This window comes from Gymnogyps californianus, chromosome 2 (assembly GCF_018139145.2).
Source record: "Gymnogyps californianus isolate 813 chromosome 2, ASM1813914v2, whole genome shotgun sequence".
Taxonomy (NCBI): domain Eukaryota; kingdom Metazoa; phylum Chordata; class Aves; order Accipitriformes; family Cathartidae; genus Gymnogyps; species Gymnogyps californianus.
Window position 1 is genome coordinate 152,826,729 of NC_059472.1, and position 12,480 is coordinate 152,839,208.

Sequence of the window (12,480 nt, forward strand, 5' to 3'; positions counted from 1 at the left end):
AGTTCCAACATTTGACTAATGAAACTAAAATGACCACCAGAGAGAAGCTTTCTGTGTACTTAAACTTAAGGAATTGGTGAAAAGTTTAACTCTTTCATGCATTCCCTTTTCATGTCTTCCTGGTATGAAACAGCGTGAGTCCAGATTTGATCAGGGCCTGAGCAAGTCTTGAGGTGAACTGAGGAAAAAAAGATTTCTCAAATGAAAGTGACATTACCATATATATGAATAAATTCCAGAGGAAATAAGATTTTTCAGCTATTCCTCAAAGTTTGGTTGCTGTGGGGGAAAAGAAAGTGCTGTGGAGGGCAAGGTGAAGAACAAAACCCAACTTTTTCTAAGATATTTCAGAATTAAATTAAAGATTGCAAATTTTGTTCCTAGTATTTGACAATCTGTAGGAGAGAATTAATGAAATAATTGAGCAAAAGAGTAAAAAATACAATCCTTAACTTTCTAACTATATTCTGAAACTGTATTTGGATTTTTGGCTTTATAGTGGTGAAATGATTCTTTGGTACAATGTTTCACATAACTAACTTCATGGGCTTGAGAAATATCAAAACTTTCTGAGAAACACACAGATCATTTGCCCTGTGGACAACCAGAGGGCTCTGGAAGTAACTGCGAACAATCCTTAGATAGATATAGCTAACCAGCATATACAACCAGAATACCTTAAAGGACTCAGAAAGCAGAATTAATCTTTTCCATTTCTTTGATCTATCACTGCAATTTAGCAGAGCCCTAGTAAAGCACAATAGACAGGAGCAAAAGCAATTACTTCCAGGAATTTTAAACAGGCTTCATGCATTCCTCCATTTTTAGGTGCTAAAACCTAGACAAGTTTACAGAACTATTTCTCTAAGAACTACTCAAACATATCTAATTCTGTGCCCTTATTAGTCCCTGCTACAGCAGCTTATAATGATTTCCTAGAAACAAAGTCTCTTGCAGTTTCATCTGCAGAATGGGCTGTGATGCTGCAGAATTACAGTTTGCTCCACAGTTCTGTTTATAGGAAATGAGGTGTTGTCCACACAAAACTAACTGCACTCCTTTGGCACATCACACCTTCACTCCTCAAAGCACAATTCCAGTGAATGTTCATGTATGTTAGAAGCTGACAAAGATCATCCTGGAATTTTTTTTCACGTTATATTCAAAAGGAAGAGATGAGGCAAGCTTTGAGAGAAGTACCTCAATCCAAGCCAGAAGAGCCTTCATCCAACAACAAGCCTCTGGAGTCTGCAAGATGAATCCAGTGTTTACTACTATCTTCTCTAAAGAGCCATAAAGTCAGGTTAGACCAGGACTATTTTTACCCCTGGTATCTGTAATGGGTTCTGCCCTAGAGGTTTCTTGGCATTGTCACTGCCTTACCCTTGGTGCCAGACCTGCTGTCTGCTACTTTTTATACACGTACTGGCAGGGTGCGCAGACCACTCCAGCCCCTCCACAGCTTTGTCGAGCACACAGGAACAGGACTGGAAGTTGCTAAATTAATTGATTATGCCAGACAGCAACCTTGTCGCTTGAGCTTCTTCTTCACAGAAGTGAAAGGTTTATCCAGTGGGAAACAAAAAGCCCAGAGAGGATACCGAAAAAGATAATTAAGAGTTTAAAACCCAAAAAAGAGTGGAAGAATATCTCTCTCTGCAGCTACTCCATCCCCCGCCAGGCCCTTTCTTCCCTCTCTCTGCAGAGCTGTGCTGCATCCCACTCTTACTACAGGCTTTCTTCTCCTGTGCATACCCTGTTAAACAGGTTTCAGTCTAATTAATTATCCTGCTGACATGAAATCGCAAAAGGATCCTGGTGTTCAGGTACAGGCAGATTCATTAACACATTTAAAGAACGAACACCCTCTCTCTCTCAAAAAACACCACCACAAACAAACAAAAACAAAAAGCAGAAAACTTGCTCAGAAGAAACATGGTATTTGCAATTTCAGACTTCAACCAGTTAAGTCAGGTAACAAATATGCTTCCAGACTACCACTAGTGCCCAATTATTTACCTAATTGGTGAATAAACTGAACTAGTTAAGCTGTTCAGAGACCAAAATCAGCACAAAACTTAATATAAAACATCATATATTAAAATATTCATGTACTCAAGATTTTATAAGATGATCATTATTAAGATTCCTAATCCAACTTCTTTTGCTGAGACAACAGTTTCATTAACTGCCATGGTGAAAATCTAATGACGCATAGAAATATGCCTCGAAAACATCAAACAAGCAGAACCGTCACAGGAGATGCCTTTGAATCTGGGCACCAACTTTCCATTTCAACACAGGCAGATACAGAGACAGCAGCTAAATTCATCCACACTAACTCTACGTCTTTTGAGAGGAAAATAGTAACTGAACTACCACTATCATTAAATGTGCAGAGTAAAATATACAAGGACCAAAGACAGAGTTTTTTTCATAAAACATATAATTTTAAATGAATCCGCAGCTAATTACAAGATACAAAGATAGTTAATAGCTCACATTTGGGTTTTTTTAGGTTTTTATACTCAATGATATTACTTAAGCTCCTTTTTAACTAAGAATGGGGTTATGAATAAACAATGTTTGGAATATCCTAGGATTTGGCAATGCTGGACTTCAAATATTGGTATGGGATTTGTGGGTGAAGGAGACCTGTCCCAGGACACCAGCCCAGTGTTGGACTCTAAACCTTCCCCTCCGTTCACAAACCACAGTGTAAGAAGCTTGGGCTGTGTCAAATGGCAAATTTCATTCTGACGCTCCTCTGTATTAAGCAAATTCTGGTTTTATGCCCTATTGCTGTAAATACAAAATCTGTACATTTATGTTCAATGCAAAAACTCAATGTTTTCATGTCACATTGTATAAAGAAGAAAAAGGAGGTAATAATCCTACATATGCACTATCCTATATATGGGCTTCCTGTTATATTTCCAGTCTCCATAGTAAAGATGCATTTTCATTATACATCTGAAGACACTTCTTGGAAAATTTCAGACATGTACAAATACATGAAGTGACTGCTAGGTAATTATAATTTGAGACCTTTAAACCTCTATGACTACTAGCTTATTAATAAAAAAACAAAGTTGGAATTACTTACTGTCTCAAAAAAGCCCAAGATCAAAAGCAGAATAAATGTACACTAAATAAATATAACACTGTCTTCGAATTTATAATTAATATATTTTACAATGTTAAGAATAACAAGCATTTAAAAGTGCAATGCCAAAACTGACCCACATTTGGCTACTCTGTAGTAATATTATTAGCTTTCAACAGCAAAATGTTTATCAAAATACTACTCTCTAATAAAAATAACCCTGTTGGTATCAGTTATGAAGAACAGCAGCACTCCACATACTATATAAATGTGTTTATGACTCAAAAATGAAATAATTTGCAGCTGTCCATTTCAGTCTTAATACAGTTTTTTTGGAAGCAGAAGGAATCCCATACAAATTTAGTCAGCATACTGCTGGTGCTTCTATCATGCTTAGAGAACCTGTATCACATAAGAATACACTTCTTCGTAATAGCTTGGAGTAGCATAAAGATTAGACTGATAAAGTAATATATATATACACATATATATTACCTGTTCTTGCCTCTCCAGCCACTTGTCCACCATGGGATGACTGGCACTTAACGATGAACGAGCATTGTCTCTCTGAAACTGGTTAGACCAGCTACTAGTATCTCGTGGTAGGCTTCTGTAGTTTTCATCTTTCTAGTTTAAAAGAAACAAAAAAGTGTCTTATAAAAAACAACCAGTCCTTGCACATTAACAATGCAGCTGGTTATTAAATGAATACAAAAGGAAGACTGACAAAGGAGAACACAGGTCCAGCTGGAGCCAAGGACAACGCGATTGCCCGGCCATTCAATTGCAAGAGCTCCCCTTCCTTAACGCCAGTGAAGCCCAACTAAAGCCTTCAGTGGATTTGTACCTCCTGCACCCACTTGTGCTTCACTACCTCTCTTTTCCAACCTCAAACCTCTAGTGCGCAGACTTCCCAAGTACATACTCAGCAAGGCTTTCAGAGCATCATGCTCCTTAGTTTCATTCTCACCAAAAGCAAATATACCATACAGCAGTCCATCCAGTGACAGCTAAGGCCACTATATAATTTTCCCAAGTCTCTGTATGTAATCAGTTTTACAATTGAAGCTGTCTCACTGCTCCAGGTACTGTCCTTTAGAACAGAATAGCATGCTATAGAGTTCAAAACTTGAATTTATTATTCCACATAATAATGCTTTGCTTGGTTTGCCTGAAGGTATACAAATACAGTCACATTTGTAAAACAGCAGCAGACGGAAATTGTGCTGACAGAGATACATTTATCCCATTGAGACTGATTAAAAAAAAAGATTTTTTTTTTCTTTTTAATTGATGAGTTTGTCTGCACATCCTTCCCACAAGCTGTACAAATTCTTCAGCTTCTAAAGATGATTAGTCCTTACCCAGTCTGATCACTAAAAGCCAATAAAAACACAGAGGACAATCCCTAATGATGGGAGTTACCCTTAGCCCAAAGTCAATGAATTACTGATAACTTACATAGGTTAGTTCCCTCCAACTGAAATAATATATGGAACCGAAATTTTGCTTAGCTTTTCAAAAGAGGATTATAAATATACTATAAGTATCCTTCCTTCAGAAGCAGAGTATTCTTTCCAGTCAATGTTTGTCTATCTTCATGCCAAATTAGATAATTTAGAGAGATTATCTATTTTTAAAATAGGACTGTAGTCCTACATATTTTGCAATACTACCGCTTTTAGGAATCTCTAAAATCTCTAAAAAAAAAAAACAAAACCAACCAAACACCGGTGCACATTCGCAGCTAAAAACTATTTTTTTTTTTTTACTTATAGCACACAGCAGATTTTTGACCCTTTCTTAAATCCATACTTCATTCCATCAGCATCAGTATTTCCTTTCCCTGTTTACTGTATTGATATTTCTTTGGCCTGGCATAGTATTAGTCCAATATTCTAAAATATGGACTGTAGCATCAATTTCCTTACAATTATCCTTCACAACTTTATTTCTTGTAAATGTATGACAGGCTTTGCAAGGAAATTCAGGTCTCAGTACAACTGTGATATGTAGCACAGTTTTCAAAAGCTTCCTGTGCGAGAGCAGTCTTTTCCCAGACATATCAAACTTAAGCTTTCTTAATTGATGACAACTTCTTTTCTTGAAAGAGACTTTGTAGTATAAAATAAGTCTTCCATTTCAAGACATTAAAGCTTGAATTCAACCAGCACAAGATAACCTTGTAAAAATATGTCTGCACAAGTAACCAGCCTAACAACTCACCATCATAAATCAGTTTACCCTGCCACAAATGAGTAAGAACTTTGCGTCTTTCAGCAACTAAAAAAAATCCAGTTTTCCAGTGTGGTTAACCACACTGCAAACTAGAAACTTGCAGTTCAGCCTCTTGCTCAGAAAGGGACAGTGGAAGTCAGTCGCTGCTTTGTACAACTGTCCCTTAGTAGAGTCATAAAAGCCAGGGAACGGTGTGTACAAATTGATTTTTTCCTGTTGCTTCTCTTATTCAATTCTTCTCTTCTGGTGACAGAGGTGGCACAGTTCCTATAAGCCAAAACAACAATTTCTCTTGTTCAAAGTGGTGGGAAGGTATAACAACAAAATCAAAATCTGACAAAGAAATAACAGAAGATCATTTTATGCACAAAAACCCCCATACAGTTGGTGCATGAGTTACTGTCATCTAACAATAACTCACTATCTGACAGACCATCACCTAGTCTGAATGAACAGGAATTTCTTCCTATGTAACAAGATGTTTTCTGTATTTCTGTACTTTATAGATAATTCCATTTTTTATTGATTCATGTTTACAATGTTCAATATAAACTTTTTTAAAAGACATTTTTTTTCTATGCTACACAAAAATCTCTCTCCACACAGCATCCATTACCCATGCACAGGAGTGTTTTGCAAGAGAGAAGGAAAAGAAGTTCATCAAGGGTTGTGTTGTTCTTCAACCATTCAAACACTAAGTCTGAATCATGTAGGACAGTCTTATTGCTTAGAGTTTATATTGGAACTTTATGCTGTAAAAAGTCTTAAACGCCACAGCACACAATATAAGTATCTAAGCTAAAAGAGTTAAATTAGGCCTCTGTTTGGTGCATCTATACTAATGTCAAGAATTCTGCAAGGAGTTGACTCCTAATGCTATCTGTGCTGACCAAAAGAGTATATTCATCCCATCTACTGAAATATTTCTGCTGTAACCCACTTCTGTAGGAGACTGCCTTTCTCCTGCTAAGACCTATATCAGTTCATTTTGTACAGAAGGCATCAAAGTCACTCAGTAATTTTTCTGACAGCAGAAGTAAAAGCTGGAATGGTACAGATATGTGTTTGCTGTAACTTAGTGTGTTTCTCAGTGCTGCTCAGAGGCTCAAAACAGCGCTATTATCGGAGTGGAATAAAATTGCAACCACCAGTGTTGCAATCACACACAGAGTCACGTTGGTGTTAGCCAAACAGTGAAACATTAGAAAAAAACCTGGCCATAGACAAGTCCTCCACTCCTTTCTTTGTCGGGTTTTTTTTTTGGCAAACAGCTATCCCCGTACCCCACGGGTGACAGCACCGGGGCAAGCACTAAGCTAGACCAGGAGCAGAGAGACCAGCACTTTCAACGCTGCCGCACGCAGGCCTTCTCGCAGACAGCCACACCACAAAACCGTAAGATGCTGCTGGCTACCTGGAACCCCATCTATGCAGGGGTCTCCATTACTGCTACTGTCAGATCTAATTCAAAGATAGCAGTGGTGACAAACTGTAGAGGTGAAAAACACATGGCTGCAGCTTAGACATTGGGATTTACTGAACCAGCTGCAATGTTGTTTGCTATTTAAAATATATATATATTAGAGGGGTTTTTACTAAAATATGCAAATGTTAACCCAGAAAGCTTTACTTCTATTCAGCATGATCTAGCATTAGCACACATGCTCCCAACATCCGACTGGAAAAGGTGTGTGTTGCTTTTAACTTCAATACCATAAAGAAAAAGATTTCATGGTACAGAAGCCATCAGGGTCACGCAGGGAATTCTCATTTCTTCTGGAGCTGCAGCTGTAAGCCCTCCTGGGACCGGGGCTGACATGCATCATCAGTTACAATTAGATGCTCTAATTTTTTTAAAAAAAAGTTTCTTTCCCAAACATCTTTGGGGACCACGGGCCGTGTCAGTTTTATCATATTTGAAATGGAAATTGATCAATATAACACTAAAACTGCCAAGTCACAATATTACTACACTTAACAGCAGCATTTTTCAGTATTTTTAATGAGGACACATAATCTAACACCGTAAGATTTAGTTCAGCATGGGGTCCCTGCGGGGCTTTCCTGGAGGGTTGGGTGAAAGGGGACAGGAAAAATGAAGCAATTTTGCTATACTTTTAATTTCAGATGATTTGCAATATATAACAAGCTCCTCATCAAAGACTCTGCAGCTTGTAGATGAAATGATGCATTAGCATGATCTGTGTACTTCAATTACTAGCTGTCAGTGCATAAACTCAGCCATGATTTTAACCCACAGTTGTACCCCTACAGACTCCCAGCATCACTAACCCAACCAGAACATCCTCCACACGGTACAGCGGCAGTTCCACGTCTGTTGCCTCATTTGCCACTAGGCCACTTTCCAAATAGTGAAGAAGTTGGGGTTTTCCCCTTTGTTTTGATCTCCTGTATGGCTAATGTAAAGTGTGGCAAATTTTGGTGTGGTGGTTTTTTTTGTTTGTTTGGGGTTTTTGTTGTTTTGTTGTTTGTTTGTTTGTTTGTTTTTAAATACAGCAATAGCAATACTGTAGCAATACAACAGGAGTAAAACAGATTGAAGATCTCTTCAATGTAATTGTCTGGAAGGAGATCCAAAAACGTAAATGAAGTTTTCACTTTTTCTACAGCAAATTGACCACCTCTCGTTTAGGATCTTCACTGAGAGACACCATTTTGGGCACTGACTTTTTTTTTTTGCTATCCATTCTTTTTTCTTGTACACTGTGCACTTTGGGAAAGGCTTCTTGCTTGCCTGGGTTTGATTCCTTGTGATGGCCTCAGATTGAGATACGATTTGTCCATGTTGATGAGAGATGAGACTTCGTTTAATCTTTTGAGGTTATCATTTCATTTGACAGACTTTGGGCAAATTCATGTCTACAAGTGTATTTATTGTTGTTGAATCACTATAAAGGCTGCTGTTCTTTCTTTTTATGCTCCACTATGTCCATGTTAGACCCTGAACAGTTTGGTGTCACTCTCAGACAGGATGCTAAAAGCCGTAATTAACAAAACATTCATATAGTTTATGTAAATATCTCTCTGATGCAAACATCTGTTTATAAATGCAGTAATATACATACATTTCCCATGCTATCTGAAGGTCTAGTAAAAAGATTCCTGGAGTTTTTTTGGTTGGTTGTTTTTTTGTGGTTTTTTTTTTTTTTAACTGGACTTTAGACAAATAAATGAGGGATAAGACCAACTGGATCCCCATTTCTCAAAAAAAAAAAAAAAAGAAGGCTGCACAAATAATGTCTATTTTACAGGGAAAATACATTACATATGGGAAATGAATTAACCCAATAGATGTATTGAACGAACAGAAATTCCCTTTTAAAAAAAAAAACAACCCTTCTTACATAAAGGTCAGATTTGGAACTGTTCTGTCTATTCATCAGCAGCTTTTTAACAGCAAATCATACCAAATTTCAACAGTTTACCTCGAAACTAATTGCACCACTCACTCTTTATAGATATCCATATATCTTAAGAAACTGACACTACTGCTTGGGCAAGCTTCCTTTTCCTCCCAGTAGATTCAGTTTACTTTATCATTCTACAGTTTAGTTTCAAAGCTTGCTTTTTTATTTTGAGGTGTATTGAAGAACATGACCCCAGGAGCTACAATAATCCAGATACAGCCCAGCCATTTAACGCATGTAAGAAGGAACTGCTTCCAGTCACCCAATATCAGGAACCTTTGATCTTAGGTCATTCTCCAAGGAGTAAAGTAAAAGAGGACTCTCACATTAAAGAATTATTGTAGCTTCATGCCTCCTCTCAGCTCTGACCCGGAACATGGGTCATTTCCAGCAACTGGTGAAAACTGCCTTAGGATGCAGAAGATGCAAATCTAATAGTCTAATAAAGAACTTGCATGCCCTATTTATGATGAAAATAGATAACAAGAATGGCCACTCTGTAGTCATTCTGATGTTTTCAGAAAGACTTGTCTTCAGAAATGACCCTCTCTATAGCTCCGTGAATTGAATTAATGTATTATGCATTGACAATAGCTCATTACATGCCAACGAGGAAAAAGGCAATTGAAAAGCCGGTGTTCTGCTTAAGTTCTGTCACCTTACGCTCAGAAATTTCCAGAGTTGTCCAATTCCAATTCATATATTCCATGTTATCCTTTGATTGACAAGCAAGGCCTGACCTTAAAAAAGCGCAATAACTAGGGGCCATGATGAACACAATTTTCTGTGCCTGCAGTGTTATATGCAAATATTTAGTGTCAAAGAATATGGGCTAAATTAAGAGTAAACTAAAAAACATGAGACTGCCTATCCAAAACATTCTGTTGATCTCTCTTGTTTACAATGGAAAAATCAAAAATGTCATGATCTCTGCACGTATACATGCAAAGCCAGAAATTACCAGGCAGTGTATATTGTTATTTCTCAGACTAAGGGACAGGAAAGAAGCTGCTTCTTCCATTCACTCTTTACTGATTAATCTCACAATAAAACCTCACAAGAGACAATGCAAAACAACCCAAATAACATATGGCAGTTGATATTCTGTAATTATAATTCAGAAGCTGCATTTTGTTTCTGTAAGCTTCTTAACTAAACAGGCATGGCTTTCCATAGTTTCATTTTAAAGAAAAATAAATGAACCAGTTAACTTAAAATGTCATGATTCTGACTCCTCTACATATTATACTTAGAAACCAGTTTCCCCTTCTACTATTTTTCACTAAAGTGAAACATTTTCTTTTGCTGTGCCACTTTAAAGGCCTCTAAAGACTTTCTACGTATATTCAGCTACATATGCATCTATATGGTTATCTGTTTAAATGCAATAATATAATTATGCACAATCCTGCCATTTTCACCAGATATTTGCTTTTGTACCCAAATTTATACAATGCCTTATGCCAATTTGGATTTAGACGAAATAGCATTTGTAAAGTTGTTTATTTTAAATGTTGACATCCCTTCATTTGATTCCTTGGGAAAACCAAGAAATCAAGTTGCAGGAGGGGAAAAAAGCTGATAATGAATTAATTTCAAAAGTATGCTCTGAAGATAGGATTTAACAAATAGAATGTTAATATTAAATATATTTGGGGGGCTAAGGGAAACAGGAAACAATGGGGTACAGGGAACTTCACAAGGATCTTATATTTAGATCTTGAAATGAAGAATATCTTATAAACCACCAGCAGTATCCTTTTAAGTGTCGGGTAGATGCTTTCAGGTGGCCATACCTCTAAAATGGTGCAACTGGCTGTTTGTATGTTTAGAAACTTGCATCTGCAGTCCTGAAACGAAGAAAGGAGGCCGGGGGGGTGAGGTAACCGTTCTGTCTTCTCAGACTGACTAAACTTTTTTTTCCCCTCTTTCTTCATTACATTGACAAGCGTGGAGAAGAGTGGTGATTTAAGGTCAGAAGCATGAAGGCAATACCCTAAACCCGTGGCAAGCGGCTGTGCCTTCGCACGCTGCCAGCCAGGCACTCCTCCCCTCTGCCAGCCCTTACCCACACCACCGCCCTATTCCGTATTTAACAATATGGACAGGGGTCTCCGCAAGGCTCCCAGCAAAGCATCCGTCACCTCATCCGACCTGCAAATTCATTTCATACGTTGGCCAGAATCCCTCCTGCAGTCTGCAGGGAAAGGCCCAAATAGGTACCAGACGGGTGGCTTGTAGCAGTGTGTTTCTCTTTTATCTGAGTTTACAGCAGTACCGTCACCTTCGGCTCCTTGCAGTCTCATGGGCCTTTCTCACACTGAACAGCTTCCCATCATTCTCCATCTTATGTTTTAGCTTTTGTCCAGATTTCTTTTACTTCATGTGCTCTGCAGTCAATGCTCTTAAGTTGGACATCTGTATACAGGAGCTGAAGAGCTCATTTATAAGGAGACAATAAAACTGGGTGGTAGCACAGAATGATCATCCCCTTTCTGTCAGGCTGTGAAACAAAATCAGGCTAAGTGACATCTGTTTCAGCCCCAAATTTAGTCATAACAGAAATAAGCCCAGAAGGTGACTAGGTGTTCCTGGTTTGAAATCCTGTATTTACTGGAGCTGAATTTCCCCACTAATTAAAGCTTACCATCTCCTCCCCAGCCATACTACTCCTTTGTACAGATTCGTTCCACGTATGGGTCTGAATTTCATTCTGAGACTACTTTGCCTGGTTGTCTTTCCTTGTCTTCTTGTGTGATTAGTATTCACTGCAAGATGACATAAGTTCATTTAAAAATACAACAAATACAGCAAAAAAAGGCTGAAATAATCACCGTTTAAACCATGCACGCTCATATCAGAACACTGTAGGAAAGCATAGCCTGCAACCTGGATTGTACTTTAAACTTCTTTTTCTTGCTAGCTACACATTCAGCCAAAATCCAAACCTGCTTTGCACCAATATATAACCTTGATAATATGAAAACAAGACAGACAAATATATGAATCTGCAGAAACTCTCGAACTACAAGTGTATACTGTAAATGCATGGCTGTGGGTTACAACTAAATAGATGAAAGCACATCCAAACCCAGATCCAACTATGGCCAATGAAAATGTATGTGTGTTTCTAAACTTAAAAAAAAATAAAATCACTAAACCTGAACATCCAACTTTACCTTTTCTTTTTTTTTTTTAAACTTATTCAATCTTTTATCAACCTACTCTTTCAGGCCCAGAGGTTTTCCCCCTCAAACCCAGGGAGAGCTGCAAGAACATAAAAAATTAAAAGAAATAGAGATGAGCATGTAAACATGGGAATTTGCAAAGTACACATTCACTTAGATGAATAGCAGAGGAAAAGTCAGCCATTCATTACAACTTCAATTATCCTATACCATGTACTTGAGAGCTTTCTGTTTTCAGTATAGCTTTCATTGTCTCTCAGAGAGGAGTGCTGTACACCACATTTACTGAAGTGAAAAGACAAACAACCTGTGCACGTTCCACCATTCCTTCATCACCAGTAAGAGACTCACCCATCCAGACCCTCCCTGGCACTCCCAGCTCGTGATGCAGCACCATGTACCCTCACCTATGGACCAGACGTTGCTCACCAATCACACAGAAGGAGAGATGGGATAGCACAGCACTGGGAGAAAAATACACATTCTTCCTGTGCTACTGACGAAGAACAAAGATTGAGAC

General features: G+C 38.0%; 1 protein-coding gene across 15 annotated transcripts in view; it reads right to left on the reverse strand.

Annotated features, from left to right (window-relative positions):
* The window catches only part of PARD3 (par-3 family cell polarity regulator), a 462,214-nt gene that overhangs the window by 256,479 nt on the left and 193,255 nt on the right, over nucleotides 1-12,480 (reverse strand). For 10 of the 15 annotated variants that reach the window (XM_050915859.1, XM_050915858.1, XM_050915852.1 and 7 more), the window contains exon 5: nucleotides 3,602-3,733. The exons of the other annotated variants lie outside the window; for them this stretch is intronic. In XM_050915859.1, coding sequence (XP_050771816.1) covers nucleotides 3,602-3,733 — 132 coding nt within the window. The remainder of the gene's footprint in view (nucleotides 1-3,601; nucleotides 3,734-12,480) is intronic. 15 annotated transcript variants of the gene reach the window in all.